Source organism: Mauremys reevesii, linkage group 23 (genome assembly GCF_016161935.1).
Source record: "Mauremys reevesii isolate NIE-2019 linkage group 23, ASM1616193v1, whole genome shotgun sequence".
NCBI classification, from domain to species: domain Eukaryota; kingdom Metazoa; phylum Chordata; order Testudines; family Geoemydidae; genus Mauremys; species Mauremys reevesii.
In genome coordinates, this window is record NC_052645.1 from 5,824,310 (window position 1) to 5,846,334 (window position 22,025).

The 22,025-nt window shown below is 43.1% G+C and overlaps 1 protein-coding gene and 1 non-coding gene across 2 annotated transcripts in view; both read right to left on the minus strand.

Moving 5' to 3' along the window:
* Positions 1-206: 206 nt before the first annotated feature.
* PPP1R8 (protein phosphatase 1 regulatory subunit 8) overlaps positions 207-22,025 on the minus strand; it is a 29,273-nt gene continuing 7,454 nt past the window's right edge. The window contains exons 2-7 of the mRNA XM_039511808.1: positions 17,809-17,869; positions 6,007-6,160; positions 4,992-5,212; positions 4,330-4,474; positions 3,208-3,272; positions 207-1,174 (exon numbers count right to left, since the gene is read on the minus strand). Of these exons, the coding sequence (XP_039367742.1) occupies positions 821-1,174; positions 3,208-3,272; positions 4,330-4,474; positions 4,992-5,212; positions 6,007-6,160; positions 17,809-17,869 (1,000 nt within the window). The 3' untranslated portion in view covers positions 207-820. The remainder of the gene's footprint in view (positions 1,175-3,207; positions 3,273-4,329; positions 4,475-4,991; positions 5,213-6,006; positions 6,161-17,808; positions 17,870-22,025) is intronic.
* Positions 15,331-15,495, minus strand: LOC120389474. Its single transcript, XR_005590948.1, has one exon.

Below are 22,025 nucleotides of genomic sequence, written 5' to 3' on the forward strand. Positions count from 1 at the left end.
TGTGTGTGTGTGTGTGTTTTCTTCAATAAAAAAATATTTCATTTCAGCTGAAAGATTAAAAACCATATTTAAAAAAAATCAAGTGTCCCTATTTGTGTCCTCTAACATCTTGAATATTAGAGCAGAAGGGTTTTTAAAAAGGAGTTCACATTAGCCATTGCTTTGCTGTTTGCCTTTTGTGTTTAACAGAGGGTGATAAGTAGAAATTGACTAGTCAGTTTCACTTTTATTTCTTGTCCATTTCACCTCCAGCTTCTCAAGAGCTACCCAGATGCTGCAATGTTTTAGGTTGCAAGTACAAAGGAATGTTGACAGCCAAACTAAAAGCGTTTATGTGATTTTGTAACGGTAAAACAATAAAGCCATTCCATTTATATTACATTTTGTCATGTTTTAAAGTTACACACAAAAGCCTGATTTAGTACTGAATTTAGGCCTGCTTACTCTTGAGGTAGTGCATACTGCCCTGAGCAGTCTAGCTGGAGCGAGGCTACTCATAGTAGTCAGCACTACACCTAGTGGATCTGTTTGCAGGATCAGGCCATAAACGTGGGGCTGAATTACTTGACAGTGTCCTTTTAACTTATGGAGCGTAATGGCTAAGGGAAAAGGCTGTTGGCCTTTTGGATTCAAAAGGAGGTGGGAGGTGGTTTTTTTTTTTTTTTTTCCAGACAAAAATGTTTTGAAGACAGATCTTTGAGGGACATTTCACTCCTCCAATCTTGATATTACATGTGGTTAGGACACAAACTTTAAAAGACGATACTTCACGGGAACAGTTTCTCAAGTTCATCGCTCCCACCCCCAAACAAAGCCCATCTCAGATCAGTAGAGAAGGGGTGGGCTTCTTGCCTGGCCAAGCCTCCTTTGCATATTTCTTCTTCTTCGGTTCATTCACAGCTTCAGGATTAAAGACGGCAGGGTTGGGAGCAGGGTTCATGCTAACCGTCGATGGCACAACGGGAGTCAAGTCCACCTCTGGGGCAAGATTGGGGTAGGGCATTGGCAGGCCTCCAATGAGTGCTGTCCCATGAATGCCATGCGATTGGGAACCTGCCTCATTGTGAGTGGGAGGCAGACCACCATACAATCCTCCACCGTAGGGGAAGTTCTGCATGCGCCGTGTTACAGACTCATCCATGCCCAGCGAGCCTGGGTTTTCCATCCGTTTCTTCTGCAATTGGAGGGAAGAAAGAACTATTTAGTGAATGGTTCACAGCATGGAGGACCAGAACAAGAAGCCACTTTAACTGGATCCCAGCTAGTTTTTTCACCTTCTCCTCAAACACCACAAATGGTCACCATGTACACCACGCTTAGCTTTGTCCTATATGAAGCAGTTACACAGACATGGACAGGCTATCTTCTTCCCCATCACCCCAGTTGGCTTTCCTTTGGGGCTGCCACTGAAGTCACTCCCAAAGCTCTCACTGATGCAGAGTGCAGGACAGACTGAGGGCATGTCTACAGGACAAACTCAAGTCAACTTAAGTTAAGTTGAGACACAGCCACTGCAATAATTAGTTACTGTGGTTTTTCAGGTCCACCACTACCCTCCTTCTGTCAGTGGAGCACGTCCTCTCCAGAAGCACTTGCACTGACTAAAGGGGGCAGTGTGCGGGGGCTGAGAGCACAGGCTCTCAGTTCCAGGTGGAGCTCCCCTGCTGGGAGCCTGAAGGGCAGCCCGGCCTCAGAGCAGAGAGTGCCCCCACCTGCCCTGGAGTGACAACCTGAGCTGTGAGCCAGGTGTGGGGTTCACGGCAGGGAACCTTCCAGACTTTCTGTCAATTTCACAGCTCCAGCATTGACAAGAATGACAGCGAACAGCTGATGTAAGTAATGCGGTGTCTACATGGACACTGTTGCCTTAACTATGCCGATGCCTCTCATGGACGTGGAGTTAATATGTTGGTGTAGTACGGCACTTACATCGGTGGGAGCAAGGCTGTAGTGTCCACACTGACATAATTCGGTTGATGTAAACTGCCTTACGTCAACTTAACTCTATAGCACAGACCAGTCCTGAGTGCTGGAAGCATTAGGTAGGGTTTAGTTTATGGAATAGACTAAGCTTCCCATCTTTGCCTCCCGAGCTTGCTTGCCCGACCTGCATGTGTCCAGGCATGGCTGAGTGGACATGGTTTCTGAAGTATATTTCTTTACCTGGATACAAATTAACAAACAGGGCTGTCTCTGGATTATGAGTGGCAGATTTTGTGTCTTGCTTTTGATCACCCAGGTCTTTTTACAGAGCAGTTCTAAATTAATTTAGAACATAAGTAATCTTATGCGTAACTCAAAGTATTCCTTCCCATGAGCACTGCTTTGTACTTGTCAATATGAGATTTCATCTGCAATCACATTGTTAGGCTATTCTGAAGTTCCTCAGTCTTCTTTAGTCCTGAGTAGCTTACATAATGGTGCCATCTGCAGACTTGCCCACTTCATTGTTCCCTGCCTTCCCACAGAAAAAGTGAATGTATCAAACCTCACCAGTCCTAGTATGTAACTTTCTCTGACACCCACCGTTAACCTTTTCTCGTGTAGAAAACAGACCATTGATTCCTATTTGTTGTTTTCCGCTCCTTAGCCAGCTTCTAATCCAGTGGTGGGCAGCCTGCGGCCTGTCAGGGTAATTGGCTGTCAGGCCGCGAGACAGTGTTTACATTGAGCATCCGCAGGCATGGCTGCCCACAGCTTGCCGTTTCCGGCCAATGGGAGCTGCGGGACGCAGTGGCCAGCACGTCCCTGTGGCTTATGTCACTTCCCGCAGCTCCCATTGGCTGGGAACGGCAAACTGCAGCCACTGGGAGCTGTGGGCAGCCGTGCCTGCAGACGATCAAGGTAAACATTGTTTCGCAGCCTGACAGCCGATTACCCTGATGGGCTGCGTGCGGCCCACAGGCTGCCCACCACGGCTCTCGTCCATGACAGTATTTTGTCTCTCACCCTATAACACCAAAACACACAGCCAATGAATTTTTAGAAAAGCATTTGGGACATTTCTATTGATCTTCCATTTTGTAAACACTGCCTAAATTATGAGCCTGAACAGACCTGCCAGTTTCCCTTTAATCCATCTGAACACAAAAAGAAAACACTGACAATTCCACCACCCTAATGCACAATATTTAAGACAATAATTCACGCTATAGATTACAAATTACAGATGAAGTTTTTTGGTTAGATTTGGAAGTTAGTTTGTACCTTAACTGGGACCACTGCTGTCTGTACCATGTTTCTGAAACGCCCAACTGAAGGGTCCACGTCCTCTGTAAGCATGAGAAGGATGAGGCGTTTAGTATGAAGGCTACAAGACAGGATGTACACTGCCGTGTGCACATCGCATGCAAGCGCACCTCTATATGGAAGTGTCATATGGACCTTCCCTTCAGAAAGCAGCAGTTCAGGAGCTGTATGTGCACAGTAGAGAAACTAAGATCCTTCATACTGCTGGGGCCATCTAGTGACAGTGGGCTCCCAATTTATTCAGGCTGAGAAGAGCTGGAAGAACTGTTGACCCTTGGGGATGGGTGTTGATATTGCTTAGGTTACAGTTGTTCCAATGGTTAATTTACCGTACCCACCTTCCTTCTAGACTGACTTTGCCAAGCTTCAACTTCCAGACAAACAAATTCAAATTGGAAATAAGGAACCTGAACAACTCACGCTGGCTGATGCTTGAAGTGGGGATGTAAAAGGTTAAACGGTTTAAGCATTAGGCTTACCGTTAACTGGAATTTAACCGTTAACTCCACCCTCTGGCCGCCAGAGTGCCCCCCTCGGCGGGACCCACCCCCCAGCCGCCTATGCAGATTAGCAGGGGAAATTTGAGCTGTGGATCCAAACTCGGATCTGCCATCCCTGCAACTACAGGTGCTCAAAGCATCTAGGGCTAGATTTTCAAAAACACTCAGCTCCCATTTAGACACCAAAATACGAGAGCTCAGCACATATGGTGTTGAGTTCTGAGCCGCTGGAAGTCTGGCCTTTACCACCTCAGGGGCTGCGTCTGGGTGCTCAGCAAGTGGCTCAGGAGCTGTAGGGGTTGAGGGACCTTATGTACTCCTCTTCTCAGGAGACAAGAACAGCACGGTTCAGCTGGGAAGTGCCTTGGAGGGCACAACACCGATGTGGGGAAACGTGGGCGCTTCTCTGAAGGGCCAGTCCCCTTGGAGTCTCCAACTCAGATTTCTGTGTTTTCCAACTGACTGGCTCGCTGGCCATGGGGGGAATGGGGGGTGGTGGCTCCAAATATGGGCTATTAGCACGCAGGCTCTCAGAGGGGTGGGGGCGAGGAGATAGGAGGGGCAAGATACACACGCTCACCTGGATTAATGATCTCGTCATCGTCGCTGAATGTCACTCTGGAGTTCTTCCGTTTTCTCTTTGGTCTCTGAATATCCAAGTTCCCTTCCTCTATGGTGAGCGTAGAGATTCTCTTGTTGTGGGCTGTGTTAAACTCTGTCAGGTTCTAAGGACACAATCAGGGAGGAAATGGTCAGTGCAGCTATAACGCACGCAGCAGCCATTGGAGAGCTGTGAGAGTTAACAGCAGAGCACAGCACATGACTTAGCCCCAGCCTTAAACCTCAAGGAAAGAATGGGGCAGAAGTGCCAGCTGCACTTTCTCGGTCCCCGTTCTGGTCTGCCCTTCACTAACTGACTGCAGGTGATGGGGCTACAGCAGGCACTGCTTGTGAATGAGCAACAGGGCTGGGGAACTGCCAGCGACCTGGTGTGGGTCTGCCTGGGGTGGAAGAAAATAGCCCAGTGATTTTTCTGACAGGCACTCAGCTGTGATACAAGAGGTGCTGGAAAGCAGCATGAAGGCAAGCCTATTCTAGTGGCATAAGATGGCTTGTGAGTGCTTGTCTGCAGCAGACACCCCTAAAACCATCTACAGTGCCAGGGAAATGAGCCCCAAGGACACTCAAGCCAATGGTGGGGAGTGCTATCCAGTAAGAGGCACAATGCTCTGTGGTGCTCACATCAAGCTCGGTCTCCTCCTCCGGCAGGCCCAGCAAGCCCTTGAGCTCCTCATCATCACCACCCATTTTCTCATCTCCTTTAACCGCGGATGGCAGTGTCTGCGGCTTCTCTCGCAGAGTATACGCCCGCGTAGAGGCACCAAATGAAACTGTGGAGTCAATGGGAATCTGTTGTGGTTTGTGAGGTTCCAAACGGATATGACCCAAGAACGTGCCATGTGCTGAGGAGAATATCAGAATGAAAAAAAACAGACTGTCACTGGGGAACTGGAACACTGCCGTAAGGTCAAAACCCACGCGTGAATGGCTGGATATATACACGTCACTGCAGTAACGCTATCACCCAAACTTCCCATGCAGGGGGCTCACTCCTAAACACCAAGGGGTCAGCACTCCCCTAATAACTCGAACAGAAATGACAAGTACACTTTGGTTTCAGGCTTCCTTTAACACTTCTAGCCACCCCTTGCTTGTATCCAGCTGCTTGGAACAGGCTGGAGCTCCCTTGAGTTCCAGATCCTGAGAAAGTGCCCTACACAATGGAGATGTAGCTTAAATAAGCTTTTTTTACTATTTCAAGTTATAACAGTTTTGAAGGGAAGGCCAAGTCCCCCTGTAACCTCACTGCCATGCTACCACTCTGATCTACTCTAGAGCCTGGAAATACTGTCACCAATCGCTGAATGAGGGAGGGGCACTGAGTGACGCAAGGAATCCCTCTACCCCCAGCTTGCGTCAATCTCAGAATGAGCATGTTAGTTCATATCCCAGATGCCATAGTTTCCCCACATGGCAAAATGTGACTGGAAAGGAATATAGCTCTGGGGATGTTCAAGAAGGTGTGAGCATTGGGATGTAGAACATTGGAAGTGTTACAAGTTCTCAGTCAATAAGAAGTTAACACAAACTCAATCCTTATGCATCAAAACATTCTTTCAAACATCTTTAAAATCCAACCAGTCAAATTATCAAATCACCCTACACCCGCTCCCTGGTTAAATGCCAAGTTACTTACTGCTGTTAAGGTCTATGAGGAAAACCCTCTTAAGATGTTTGTGATATACCAAGGCAGCATGGACCCGAGAGCAGGACTGGTGATCAATGGTAAAATCGCACAGATCAGGGTTTCTCCCAAATAGATAATATTTCTTCTCATCAATGATCAGTTTCTGAGGTAGAATATTAAATAAATAGCAGCGTTACCTTATGAGATTCATACAACCTCCCAGATCGTCCTAAAACACAGACTCTAGAACATGAAGCAAACCGATCAAAACCCATCACAGTCTCACAAATCTTTAGCAAACTAGTAGAGAAAGGAAAAACTATGCATGACATAGGAAGTGACACATGGTCTCAGCATATTGAAACCTGTCGGATAACATTTCAATGTTGTCTTGAACTGATCAAAAGGAAATTCAAAGAAAGTTCTGCTTTATAAAATCAGAGCAACTGGAGATGGAAGACACCTATTGGGTCCTATCCAGTCCACCACCCTGCGGCCAGTGCAAAACACAGTTTTGGAAGGGATAAAAAACACACTATGCTTCAGGTCTTAAACCAATCTAACTATTAGGTATTAGGATGAGGCTGGGGCAGAGGGGAAGAGATTACCCCACATGTGCCTACTGTGGGGTTTCTCACACCTTCCTGTGACGTATCTGGTACTGGGCACGGTCAGAGACGCATACTGGGTTAGATGGACCTTGGGTCCAATGCAGAATGGCGAGTCCTATGTTCCTATGCAGGATTGTGCCTCCATTGTGTTCTCCAGAGCTTTGTTTGGCCTAGTTGGTTTCTCCAGTGTGTTTTCACCCACAACCAAATCCACCTATTAGCCCATTTCTTCTGTTACTCATCTTAGCTTTTCCTTCTTACTCTGGCTCTCCACACTTATTGTATAAGCAAAGTAGTTTGTTTAAACTGGATTAAGGTTGGGCATGCATGACATCCCCTCTATGTAAAACCTAAAAAAGCAAGGTACCAAGTTATGAGACACTATGCCCCAATGCTAATAGAGTATTTCCACTGACAAGTGACACACTCAAAAGGAACTTCCTTCTGCCTGCAGATAGTAAGGAAACACTAGCCACCACCATGTTAATCTTCCTCATGGCATAACAAAACCTTAATTAGAACTGCAGAAACATCAGCTGATATTTAGGGTCGACATATGTGCATTGGTTAGGTATGTAATGTGGCTTATGGGGAAAGTAATTTAGAGGATTAAGGATCTGGATGGATTAAGATTTAAACAAACACAGTAACTCACAAAGTCCCCATGCCCTTCTAAGTCATGGAACTTCAAAACCTCCAACTCAAACACTGGAAGACCAGGAAATGCTTACTTAAGGTGCTGCTGCACACCACACAACTCTGCCTCTGTGTGGACGCATATAGGACCATTACAGCACCCTAGTCAACAAAAGCCAATATTTTCCCTGTGCCTTAGCACCAATCTAGGGCTTCTATTCATACAGTCTGATGGAATGGGCAGTGGGCTGCATGGCAACATCACAGTGAATACAAATTCATAATTTTTAAAAAAATGTTTGTAATTTAAATGATAAAATATAGTATCTTTAAATAATTTAAAAAATAAAATTAAAGCAGTACTTCTGTTGCAAAGTCTAAAATAACTTGGTGAAACTAAACTGGTGGAAGTCACTGGCTAAGCACCTGGAACCAGAGTTTGCTGAAGTGTTGAACAAGTTTTTGATGGCAGTAGCTTCTTTTGTAGGTGCAAAGACGGTTTCTTCATTTCAGTTTATTCAACTAGTTCAGTTCAACGATCAGTTCTTTCAAAGTTAATAAGCCAATTGGGAGCTGAAAAAGCAGGAAAGCTTGGTTTCCTCTTACAGTCTATGGATAAAAACTAGGTTTAAGAGGATATCTACTAATTCTAAAGTAATGAAGGAATGGAGTATTTTAAACAAGACACAAGAAGAAATTCTTCCGCTCTACTCCATGATGATTAAGCCTCAACTGGAGTACTGTGTCCAGTTCTGGGCGCCACATTTCAAGAAAGATGTGGACAAATTGGAGAAAGTCCAGAGAAGAACAAAAATGATTAAAAGTCTAGAAAACATGACCTATGAGGGAAGATTGAAAAAATTGGGTTTGTTTACTCTGGAGAAGAGAAGACTGAGAGGGGACATGATAACAGTTTTCAAGTACATAAAAGACTGTTACATGGAGGAGCGAGAAAAATTGTTCTTAATCTCTGAGGATAGGACAAGAAGCTTAAATTGCAGCCAGGGTGGTTTAGGTTGGACATTAGGAAAAATGACCTGTCAGTGGTTAAGCACTGGAATAAATTCCCTAGGAAGGTTGTGGAATCTCCATCATTGGGGATTTTTAAGAACAGGTTGGACAAACACCTGTCAGGGATGATCTAGATAATACTTAGTCCTGACTTGAGTGCAGGGGACAGGACTAGATGACCTCTCGAGGTCCCTTCCAGTTCAATGATTCTATGGTGACCTGAAACAATTAGTTCCATTCAATAACTACAGATAATACTTCGTTTAATAAATCCGTTTCATTTGCAAAGCATGTTTTGACAAAACGTTCTGATAAGAAAAAAAGGTTATGTATCCAGCACATTTAAGGTCGTTTTATTGAGCTAATACTTTAAAAAGTCCTGTTTTTAATTGACTTTTCATCCAAATACAGCTTAATGCAAATTAATAATTAATCTAGTAAATAAAAAAAATGCATCATTCACCATTTTCTAACAATATAAAATGGGAACATTAAGAATCTGAACACATTTAAATTAAGTTATACAAGTACTTAAATGAGCATCCACAGATATAGTTTATCCTACTGGTCAGCAAAAAAAAAAACAACCCACTAAATTTAATGCAAAGGCTATATTTAGTAGCAAATCAACACATTTTAGTGGTTACCAACCAATGAGAATCAACCCTTCATTAGGAAAATTAAAAACTACAAAAGGTAAAACATGATTTAAATCATTGATTTGAATCAAGGTTTCCTGTTTGTTGATTTAAAGTCATTTTGACTTAATTTACACTGAGCAGCATTGATGTGGGGACATGTGCTGCTGATCGGTGGTGTGGAAGAAAACAAGTCCTCACTCTGCATTTGTTAGCAACAAGTCAGAGACAGTTTATTACGAGCAATTGCAAGGGAAGACTGCAGTCGGACAGGGGGCCCCCTGACCTTAGGCAGATCTCCCCCCTACAAGCAGTGTAAGATGAACATTTATAGCTTCCCATTACATACATCATACATCAACGGCTAATAGTTATCCTTTGTTTATACAAACTCCCTTCAGACACTACCTTATCTCAAGATTTCTGCTTAAATGAGCATTCTATCTTTACCAACTAAAAGCGAGGCGAGAATCGAGAAGAGAAAACAGCATCTCTTACAACTCTCGTGTTGTTAGGGTTACCTTTCATTCTATCCTTAAATTGACTAAACATTTACTCTGCTTTTAAATTCTGCTACCACAATAGTGATCACACTAACTTGCCTTTTCTCCTTGCTGCCACCTGTACAACCACAATTAATTAGAGATGCTAGCAATACATTAAGGATCTCTTTTGATAGTTCTTCTGCAATTTAGGAAAATATTCCCCACTGCCCAAAGAATGTTACAAGGGGTGATGTCCCAAAGAGGGGCTGCATTAAGGTTGTATTGTGTGTGAAGCAGCAGCTTAACTTGGGAAGACCTTAACTGAGCAGTTGCTGGTTTTCAAGAGCTTGAGGTTCCAAGAGCTGAAGTCCCATCTAGTGGAAGAGCACAGGGCCTTTAGGCAGAGCCCTCAAAGTTTCTTGTAAATGAATGTTGCTCTTCAAGTCACTCAATTCCTCCAGCTCCTCATCATTTAAGATGCTCTTCCTGCTCTTTTGTTTGTTAATCTTTCTAGTAATATGGATGCCTAGAACTGATCTCAATATTCCATATGCAATCTTCTCAGGTCTATAGTTGGAAGGCCTGGGGAACGCTGACAACGTCTGTGACTAAGGATCAAGTTATACAGTGAGGGGCAGAGCCAGGAACAGGCATCTCGACTTCTATTCTTGTGCCTCGTCAACAGATACAAAATTGCATTGGGCTCATTTTCTTTGCAAACCTGTCTAATTAGCTGTCCATTATCACCTTTAAGTCTCTTTCAGCATTACTGATGTTCTGGTTTTTATTCCCCATTGAATCTGTTTCAGATTAATTTTCCTCACATGGATTAACACAGATTTTCCAAACTGAACCTTGTTTTGTTTTCTGCTTTTGTTTTTAAGTGCTCTACCCATTTGTATTATGTATTTCTCTGCTCACATGGCATTTGCAGCTTCTCACAATTTAATATTCACTAATGAATGTTTAGCAAAATTTCATGTGTTTATTCTCTTTTCTAGATCATAACCCAAAGATTTAAAGACAAGGCACAAGTCCTCTGCCAACTCATGTTATCATCCCTTACCATCAGGCCTGCAGCCAGTTTTCAATCTACATGATCGTGTTCATATCAGAGTCAATTTGAACAAATGTTCTGAGCATAACTTCATGAGACATTATCAAATGCTTTGCCAAAATCCAGAACATATCACAACTTCTGCATTCTATTCACCCATCAATTGTGTCATCTGGACCTGTTGATTGGTATATGTTCACATTTTTCATATATTCCCATACCTGCTCTTTGTGAACAGCAATTTTTACAAGGTCTTCCCTTACTTCCAAGTTAACCAAAATATAAAAGTTTGGACAAGACAGTTTTAGAAGAAGATGGCGATCTTAAGCACCAAATAATACTTCAGAGGTGGCTTTTTCCTCCACCACATGCACTTCCTAAGAAGAGCTCTTCCCATTCACATTAGCCTCTCTGGCTAGTATCTTTTTGCTGCCCTTGTCTTTTTACTGTATGTCTTAATGGATTCTGGTTTGTTTGGTTACATTGGTGTTTCAGAGAGATTTTTCTCAAGAACTCATATTTTATCTGAGCATTTCTTTGCAAAGCCATATTGTCTGCTTCTTGTTCTTTTAATTCTGAGGTCAACTGCACCTTAATCATGGCAGGTTTTAGGATTTCCCAAACTTTTCACCCCAATGGATTTATTGCTTCTTCCAAAAGTATCTTACTCACTAGATTCAGTTCCCCAGGTGGTTTTCCTGAATTCAATACCTTTCATAGAATATTAGGGTTGGAAGAGACCTCAGGAGGTTATCTAGCCCAACCCCCTGCTTAAAGCAGGGCCAACACCAAATCTAAATCATCCCAGTCAGGGCTTTATCAAGCCGGGCCTTAAAAACCAATAAGGATGGAGATTCCGCCACTTCCCTAGGTAATCCATTCTAGTGCTTCACCACCCTCCTAGTGAAACAGTGTTTCCTAATATCCAGCCTAGACCTCCCACACTGCAACATGAGAACAAGAAGCAATGGTCTGTCATCTGCCACCACTGAGAAGAGCCTAGCTACATAGTCCCGTGGAGAGCAATGAAAATGATTAGGGGGCTGGGGCACATGACTTACGAGGAGAGGCTGAGGGAATGGGGGTTATTTAGTCTGCAGAAGAGAAGAGTGAGGGGGGATTTGATAGCAGCCTTCAACTGCCTGAAGGGGGTTTCAAAGACTTTCTGTGGGGGGGGGGGGGGGGAAGAATGGACAGAATATTCCAGGTTTGGCCACACTATTGCCGAACCGGGGGGGGGGGGGGGGGGTAATGTAAGAACTTACCTTGGAATTTTTCATTCCTATTTCTAGTCCCAAGGGGCTGGAGAAGAGTCAATGTAATTTCTCATTTACACCAGTACTAAGTGTAAAATGTTAGCATTCTGACTTGGCAGTGTTTGACACTCACTTTGCACATAAGAACGGCCACACTGGGTAAGACCAAAGGTCCATCCAGCCCAGCATCCTGTCTACTGACAGTGGACAATGCCAGGTTCACTCCCTCTGAGGCACCTAACAGGTAATGATCAAGGGATCTCTCTCCTGCCATCCATCTCCATCCTCTGACAAACAGAGGCTAGGGACACCATTCCTTACCCAGCCTGGATAATAGCCATTAATGCACTTAACCGCCATGAATTTATCTAGTTCTCTTTTAACCCTGTTGTAGTCCAGCCTTCACAACCTCCTCAGGCAAGGAGTTCAACAGGTTGACTCTGCGCTGCGTGAAGAAGATCTTCCTTTTATTTGTTTTAAACCTGCTGCCTATTAATTTCATTTGGTGGCCCTAGGTCTTATATTATGGGAACAAGTAAATAACTTTTCCTTATTCACTTTCTTCACACCACTCATGATTGTATAGACCTCTATCAGATTCCCCCCTTAGTCTTCTCTTTTCCCAAGCTGAAAAGTTCTAGCCTGTTTAATCTCTCCTCATATGGGACCCATTCCAAACCCCTAATCATTTTAGTTGCCCTTTTCTGAACTTTTTCTAATGCCAGCATCTCTTTTTTGAGACGAGGAGACCACATCTGTACACAGTATTAAAAATGTGGGCGTACCTTGCATTTATATAAGGGCAATAAGATATTATCCATTTTATTGTCTATCCCTTTTTTAAATGATTCCTAACATCCTGTTTGCTTTTTTGACTGCCGCTGCACACTGCGTGGACATCTTCAGAGAACTATCCTTGACGACTCCAAGATCTCTTCCTGATTAGTTGTAGCTAAATTAGCCCCCATCATATTGTATGTATAGTTGGGGTTATTTTTTCCAATGTGCATTACTTTACATTTATCCACATGAAATTTCATTTGCCATTTTGTTGCCCACTTAGTTTTGAGAGTTCTTTTTGAAGTTCTTCACAGTCTGCTTTATTCTTAACTATCTTGAGCAGTTTCGTATCATCTGCAAACTTTGCCACCTCATTGTTTACCCCTTTCTCCAGATCATTTATGAATAAGTTGAATAGGATTGGTCCTAGGACTGAGGGGAACACCACTAGTTACCCCTCTCCATTCTGAGAATGTACCATTTATTCCTACCCTTTGTTCCCCGTCTTTTAACCAGTTCTCAGTCTATGAAAGGATCTTCCCTCTTATCCGATGACAACTTAATTTACGCAAGAGCCTTTAGTGAGGGACCTTGTCAAAGGCTTTCTGGAAATCTAAGTACACTATGTCCGCTGGATCCCCCTTGTCCACGTTTGTTGACCCCTTCAAAGAACTAATAGATTAGTAAGACACGATTTCCCTTTACAGAAACCATGTTGACTTTTGCCCAACAATTTATGTTCTTCTATGTGTCTGACAAATTTTATTCTTTACGATTGTTTCAACTAATTTGCCCAGTACCAATGTTAGACTTACCGGTCTGTAATCGCCGGGATCACCTCTAGAGCCCTTTTTAAATATTGGTGTTACATTAGCTAACTTCCAGTCATTGGGTACAGAAGCCGATTTAAAGGACAGGTTACAAACCATAGTTAATGGTTCCGCAATTTCACATTTGAGCTGTAATGACTTCACAAGGTGCAAGACAGTGGCAAATCAATAACAATAAACACTAATTTTACAGCCTTTATCTGACTATGATAAAGGCTTGGTCTATACTAGGAAGTTGGTCGGTATAACTACGTTGCTCATGGATAAGAAAAATCCACCCCCCTAAGCAGGGCAGTTAAATTAACCTAAGCCCCTGAACCCCTCGTGTAGAAAGCCCTAGGACAAAGGGAGAATTCCCCTGTCAACATGTTGAACAGTGGTGTCCCCTCAACTCTATAGCCTGGGGTGCCTTTTAGAGTGCTCTGCGAACATCTCCAGTTTGTAGCTCCGTTCCTTTTCCTTCTCCTCAGCCTCTTTGGCTTTCAGCTCCATGATTTTCTCATGTAGCTCTGTGGCTTGCCTGTGAGCCTCAGCTTCCAGTTGCTTTAGTCCCAGGGCTCATTTATAGGCTTCTCTCTCTCAGCTCTAATGCCTGCATTTTCAGTTTAATCTCTGCTTCTTTTAACCAATGCTTGCTTTCATTCTCTCTCCTTCAACTTCAATTTGGCCAAATCCATCTTTGTAGCTGCTGCACCTTTGCTCATTTTTTAAGCTTTTCTGTTCCTATTTCCCTTTCCCAAAATAAGCAAACAGAAAACAAAACTGTAACCCTTCTTTGACTGTTTTCAGCCACCACACTTGAATGTCACTTACAATTGCTACCCCAGTGCTTAAAGTGCAAACTTCACTCAGAAGGACAAGCTGTGCATATACCCTGCTCCTCGCTGCACCACAATCTGGAATGTTGAACAGTGGGGTCCCTGGAACTCTAGCCTGGGGTGCCTTTTACACTGCTTTACTGCCAGAGCAGCCAGTCTTGGTCTGCTCATGAAGTCTTCAGTATGTAAATTTACTCCCAGCTAAATACATGAGCACTCTGACCAGTCACTCATGAATTACATATAGGGCAACACCCGCAAATTCTTTGTCCCAGTCTTGTTCCCCCAGAAATCTGCATCTTGTACTGTCCAGCACACTGCTCAACAATGCAAGTTCATAGGAAGTCCGTCAATTCACCAACCTTGTTATGCCAAATGGAGTTTCTCCACACACTTTAATCCAAACACATACTGGTTAAAACAAACAAACTTATTAACTACAGAAAGATTTTAAGCGATTGTAAGTGATAATGCATAAAAGTCAGGATTGGTTACAAAAGAAAATAAAAACGCAAGCTACTTCCTAAACTTTAACAAGCTAATAGAGTTTAAAGCAAGACTTTCACCACAAGTTGTAATAGTTCACAGACTGGATTTCCTTTCAGCCAGGGACCACTCTCCCAGTTCAGAGTCAGGCGTTCGTTGATGTCATGAGTAGAGAGATAGGAGGAGAGTAGAGTTGGAGGTCTCTCTCTCATATACCAGCCTCCCCTCTTTGAGGATCTCCCCCGACCCCCCATTGAGGTGTAGATGACACGTAGTCCCTTGTGGACGTGAGGGCTGAAACATTCCAGAGATGCAATGTAAATTTCATATTCACACCTTCCCCCTGCAGGAGAATGGGTGCTTAAGCAAGTGATAGCCCACTTGACTTTACTGATACCTGTCTGGGGGTACCAGTGTGTCTGTCTCTGAAAAATGGTTTGTGGGTGTTACTCAAACTTAAAATATTTCAGTAACAACCATACAGTAGAATCTCAACTTCACATAGTTTTCTACACATATTTCAATGGGATAATAACGTTTAGCAGATTAAGAGTTTTCAAATGATACCTCAAGTCAATTTTTATACAAAGTATATCAATCTTGTAAAAGGGGTGACCACAACAGCATAGACTGTCACACCCCTCCTGTCGGCGTAGGAAGCATCTTCATTGAAGCGCTACAGTAGCGCCACTGCAGCATTTGAAGTGTAGACAAGCTTGAAACTCCTCTGTGCCCCTGAGTTATAACCCAGTGTGATCCTCTACACACTGAGCTTAATACTTCATGGCTTGTTTTAATATTGCACTTCTCAGACCCAGCAATCACAAGTTATATCTCAGATCTCTTCACGAGAGCTGGGATACAGATAGCTCGGTTAGTATCAAGTGCTTAGTAAATTTGTAAAGATTAAAGTGTTCTCTTACCTAGCCACTGCTAACTACAGGAAAACATGCAGAGCTTTTCGACTAGTCTAAACAGCTGACCCTTAAAAAGGACAGTCAACTTAAAGTCATATGTTGGGAACAAACATTTCTTCAGCTTTACCAACAACATTAGATTAGAAAGAGTGAAAATTTTTGAAATCCACTTTGCCTGTCACTATCTTTGCTCTTTTTACAGCCCTATGAAGTTGACCAATGAAAATCAGTGAAGTCAATTGCATTTTCAGGTTCTTGATGTCACAACACAACACATTCAAGCCTTTACTCATGATACAGCCAGATGTTTTACAAAACTAGTGAGTGTTGGAATATAGGCCCTGCAGGATGAGTGAAAGATGAAGATTTTTTACCCTGAAGTTGATGGCTGTGACATGTGGCGTATGGAAGAAGGGCAGGATAGGCAATTGCAAGACAAGAAACAATCAGAGCAGGGATGCCAGGGCATCAGAGTAGCACTTCAGAATCCCAATGAGGGAAATCACTTACTAAAGTGTTAAATATCTGCTATTTGACTATGGTCGCGGTCTGCACTATACAACACACACAAGACATAGTCCCTGTCCCAAGGAGCTTACATTCTAAACAGACAAACAATATCTTGCAGACAATACTAGGTGATAGGAGATGCATCAACAAAGTGCTTAAAATAAGCCTGAAGACTTACTAGGTTCTCTCCCCCCCGCCCCAAATTGGGGTGGTTATGTTGTGTAGTAGAAAAAAAAAATTGTGAATTAAAACTAGACTGTGGCTTGGGAAGAATACAATTAAATAAGTTCCAGAACATGAATTGTTAAAAGGGAAGAGATAGTATTTTTGGAACCATAATCAAAATACGTACTTGATCTGCTGGTCCAATCTCCTGTGAGACAGGGGCAACTTTCCCTTCCTGGCCAAAGATCCTGCAATATCGCTCACTGCAAGCCAGTGAACAGTGACTCCCAGCTCCTCGGGTTTGCTTCACCAGGCCTCAGATTCCTAATACTCCAATTTCTTCCTTAGCAGCATTACTTTGGCTCCCCCTACTTTGTAACCTTTGGCTCCCTGAATGGTTTTGTTCCCACTGCTGGACTCTAGGCAAGTGAGAAGCATTAACCTTTATTGTAAAAATGTTACAACGCAAACTATAGCGACAAACCCCTGCAATAAGCAGCTCAGAATCAGTCGAATACTTACTTTGCATTGGACATTTGGGCTCCCCAGGCATTAGTTAAATGAGCTTCTGCTTACAAAACCAGGCTCCTGGAGCACTTCTGACAAGGAGGGCTGCTGGTCAGAATCCGAGACCAGCTACATGAAAACCTTCAATAGCATATATACTTTTAGGGGATAGGCAGACAATTCTGACCCAACATTTAAGTTTGGTAAAATAAGGCTTTGCACAAAGCAACAGTTTTGGAAATAATTGCTTTTTTTTTTAAATTGTGTTTTGTTTGAGATTTACCCATGTTCTAGAAAGATGAATTCAAACTCACCAGATGCAGAGAAGTGCTGCTAGGATGATAAGAGGAAGGGAGAACTCATCTTATGAGGGGAGATAAACTAGCCAAGTTTTTTTAAGCCTAGCAAAATGAAGGCTTAGAGGGAATAAGGCTGCTCTCTATAAATACATTGGAGGGTAAACACAAGGGATGGAGAAGAGCTCTCAAAGCTAAAGGAGAATTCTGGCACAAACTGGCCATGAATATATTTAGGTTGGAAATTAAAAGAAGGTTTCTAACCATCAAAGGAGTCAGGTTCTGGAACAGCCTGTCAGTAGGAATAGTGGGGGCAAACCACCTCCTAACCAGTTTTAAGATGGAGCATACAACATTTATTTACACGACTATATGAATGGCTACCTCTGAGAGCAAGAGACTAGACTTGCTGATCTGAAAGGTCCCTTCCAGTCCTACATTCCTAAACCCAATCACCATGCCACCATGTAGCTGATGGATTCACAGCACAGCTTCCTGACTGGGACCCAGTGCACGTACACAATGGGGACTTTGCACTTCATCAAAATAAATTAAAAACATTAAGCCTGGCTGACTGTGGTGAAAGGTTGGGGGCTGGATCACTGTTAATAAAAATAATAATAATTAAAAAAAAAGTGTGTCAGGAAGAAAGGGTCACTTTGAGGTGCGCATAGAGAAGGGTCACTTTGGGGTGTACATGGAAGGGGAAGACTAGGAAATAAAGCAATGGAATTCAATTCCCCATCAACAGATGGGTTAAATCCCATCTCCTTCTGCATCTAAACGCTTATTACATCTATTTTCATACCTCAATTAGTTTGTCTCCTTTGACTACATCCAGATGCAAGCCAGGGGGAGGTTTTCCTGCCCTGGAAAATAAGGAGAGAAATAAATATTGATGTGTAGTATTGTTAACATTGTACCATCATTCTATCAGTCCCAAACAAATCCAATCCAAATCCAGGTTTACTGTGAAAAATAATAGCCCCACAAGTGTCCTGTATGTGAGGTCCCAGATTTGTTTTGCGTACAGACAAAAATCTCTCTGTACTTACCAAGTTATTCAGTTGCCACAGCACACTGAGGTTAGATGGGCTTGAAACACTCACCAGAAACCTGCTAGCCATCAAAGGAAATCAACCAGCAAGAGATACACAAAGATAAGGGGGATAGTGCTGCCATTAACAACTTCCTTGGATAATGCCAGGTGAGAGAAACGGCCAACTCCCAGCTTCTGGAACTGGAGAAGGGCTGGGGTTGCTAACAAGGGCTGACCCTGCACCCTGCTTGGGGAGTCCAATCTCTTGTATTAACTACTAGCTAGTAGATATCTGATAAACCTGAAGCCCCCTGCATATCTCTTCAGCTACTAGAAGCGAGACAGTGGTTTCCCCCACTGCTGCATTTTAGAACCTCCTGATTGTTGGGGAAACAGTGAGGACACATCTCTTATACTTGTACATCTTTGGTACTCTACTCCTTCATTAGAAATACCCGCATTGCTTGCTTCTGGTGGTGCTCAAACTTTCTACGCAACTACATGATTCTCAGCTACATGCTGCCCACCAATTTCTGAATAGCTGGAGTGTAAGAGACCAGAGTCTCTGCTACTGTTGGGAAGCTCTGTACAATAGTAGTGACACTGAAGCATTGGGAAAGAAATTTGTAATTGAAATTCACCTCATTGATTACCTGCAGAGGTCAATGTTTTGGGATATGCTTCAGAACCATGTGTTGGGGGCCGTGCATGTGCTTTTCCAGATCTAAAATGTTTGAACAAAGGACACAGAAGAAATCACAGCCCTTATCCCTCATTTCCTTTCCTCCTCCAAAATTTAGCAGAAAATCTTTGTATCAAAGACCTCTCTTTGTATACAGTCTCACCAGCCACTATCTTAGCCTCCTAAAAGACTCACTTCTGCTGTGATGCCTACAAAACACTGGCTGCTGCTCATAGCTAGGCAGATGAGAAGCCCCAGATTGTCTTTCTACTCCTTCCTTCCCCTACTCTTTGCACTTACTAACGTTACACTTCCTACCATTCCCCATCCTCTTTCTACCTGTAAGTTTAAACAAAAAACCAAAAACAAACAAAACCCAAACACACACAAGAAAACATGCAGCTAACAAAATTGTGCCAATTCATTGTCTATGAATTTATTGCATGTTATATTTCCCTCCTCTACCCTTTGCATCTCAGGCTTTGTCTACACTACACTTTCTTCATTAAAACTTTTGCCGCTCAGGGATGTGAAAAAAAAACCATGAAAGTTTTAATGATGAGAAGTGCTGGTGTGGGCAGCACTTCATTCGCAGGAGCTGCTCTCCTGTCGATGAAGTTACTGCCCCTCGTGGGGGGTGGCTTTATTTTGTCACCAGGAGAGCTCTCTGGCCACGCTGCTTACCTTACAATGGTGCAGCTGCAATAGCACAGCCACGCTGTTGTAAGGTGTGCAGTGTAGACTTGGGCTTAGAATCCAAGGCTTTCAGCGCAGGAACCATCTCTTCCCTATGTTTCTATAATGCCCAGCACGATGAAGCCCTATTCCTGGCTGAGGCCTTTTGGCACCACCAGAATAAAGGTGTTTATTGTTAACAGCAACATGTGGAAACCTTATGATTCTAGCAGAATCTGACACTCACTGGAAAAGGCTAGATCAGAACTCAGTGGCTCAATCCAGGCTGCCATGTTCAGGTTCCTAGGGAGACAAGGTGGGTGAGGTAATATCTTTTATTGAACCAACTTCTGCTGGTGAGAAAGACAAGCTTTGGAGCACCAAAAGCTCTTCTTCAGGTCTGGGAAAGGTACCCCCAGCGTCACAGCTAAATGCAAGGTGGAATAGGTGGAAAGAGGAGGTTAGTGGGTTATGAAATTAAACTATATAAGTAACAGGTAGACACTAAAAATCATGGTCTGAACAGACATTGGATTATAGCTTATTACACCAATCTAACCCACTAACCCCCTCTTTTTGTTTTAAGACTGCAGAGGTGTTAATGGGCCACTCTATCTTGAATGGTCCCTCGCAATATGTTTAGTTAAAGTAGCACAATCTGTTCCACTTTGCATTTAGCTGTGACTTGAGTACCTCTCCCAGATTTAAAGAAGAGTTCAGTGTGGCTCGAAAGCTTGTCTGTCTCACAAATAGAAGTTGGTCCAATAAAACATGTGTCTCTTTAATATCCTAGGATTAACATGGTTATTCACGTAGCTGAAATTGTGTAACTTCTATCAATCCCCCGCCCACTGTAGACCAGGCCTGAGTGTAGGAAACTGTCATCCCAAGCCCCAGGGTGGCAGGATTCCGGCTGTCAGACACCTGGGGCTCACAGCCAGAACTGTCTGATGTGAGCAATGCAGGGTCTACACTGAGGTTGTGTTGACCTAACTATATTGACCTAAGCACTACGCCTCTTGTGCGGGTGGGGTTATTAAATCAGTGAAGTGGGTGACTTACATCAGCAGGAGCAACACTGTAGTGTAGGCCAGGCCTGTTGGGCCATTTCTCATTTTCCTCTGTAGCAAAGAAGTCTAGCTGGAGCATGCCATTTGTACTGAATGATGTTTCTACTACTGAGACTGTTTGCTAAAATAGTGCCTTTTCCAAGAAGATGGCCAGCCAGGCTTTCTGATACAAATACACCACTCAAAGCAGAACTCTCTCTTTGAAAAAGCAGCATGGGAAAGCTCCCCTTGATGACTGATGTAGTATATCAGTGTGGTGCTCTCCACCAGGATTTATACTGTTTTGAATGTGGGGAGGAAGTGACTTGAGGGTCAAGTGAATTTTTCTCCAACCTAGAACATTTATGGGAGGTCTGGTTTCCTTGGTTTTCCACTGCTCTGAGACTTTCCAAACCTGTGCACAATTATTTTTGGTTGAACAAACAAAAGATACTTTCTTACAGGCATTCTTTGGAACTGTACCCCCTTTTAAGAAAGTCTTGTTCATCTTGGGCCATAATCATCACTGAGTGAATGCTGTCTAGCTGGGAAGAATAGACCTGTTTTAGACATTGTTCTAGTAGTCTCAGAGTCTAGCAAATGGATTGACAGGTGCAGGAGGTAATTAGCCCCAGAAACCTCAGATGGAACCATACTTTGTCTAAGTTGGGATATGGGTACTTGATTGCTTACTGCGTGTCCTAAAACTTGCCTGGAAGAATATAAGCAGTTGTCAACTTGTGGAACGCCCCCTGTGGAAAGTAGAGTTGGATAAAAGAACAGCTTTTTATTGTTGATCCTGAGCTCCAATGAATACTTCCTCAAAGCACAATGCACCCCTGTGGAGGCTGATCCTTAAGTAGCTAGCCACCAAGAGAGCTAAGTGTTAATTTTTGGTATCTCAAATAAACAGATACTGCAAATAAGCAGATCAGAACACTATCCATGATAGTTCTGTTTAAGATGTCCACGCAGTGTGCAGAGGCGGTCAAAAAAGCAAACAGGATGTTAGGAATCATTAAAAAGGGGATAGAGAATAAGACTGAGAATATATTATTGCCCTTATATAAATCCATGGTACGCCCACATCTCGAATACTGTGTACAGATGTGGTCTCCTCACCTCATAAAACATATACTGGCACTAGAAAAGGTTCAGAAAAGGGCAACTAAAATGATTAGAGGGTTGGAGAGGGTCCCATATGAGGAGAGATTAAAGAAGCTAGGACTCTTCAGCTTGGAAAAGAGAAGACTAAGGGGGGACATGATAGAGGTATATAAAATCATGAGTGATGTGGAGAAAGTGGATAAGGAAAAGTTATTTACTTATTCCCATAATACAAGAACTAGGGGTCACCAAATGAAATTAATAGGCAGCAGGTTTAAAACAAATAAAAGGAAGTTTTTCTTCACGCAGCGCACAGTCAACTTGTGGAACTCCTTGCCTGAGGAGGTTGTGAAGGCTAGGACTATAGCAGCATTTAAAAGAGAACTGGATAAATTCATGGTGGTTAAGTCCATAAATGGCTATTAGCTAGGATGGATAAGGAATGGCGTCCCTAGCCTCTGTTTGTCAGAGGA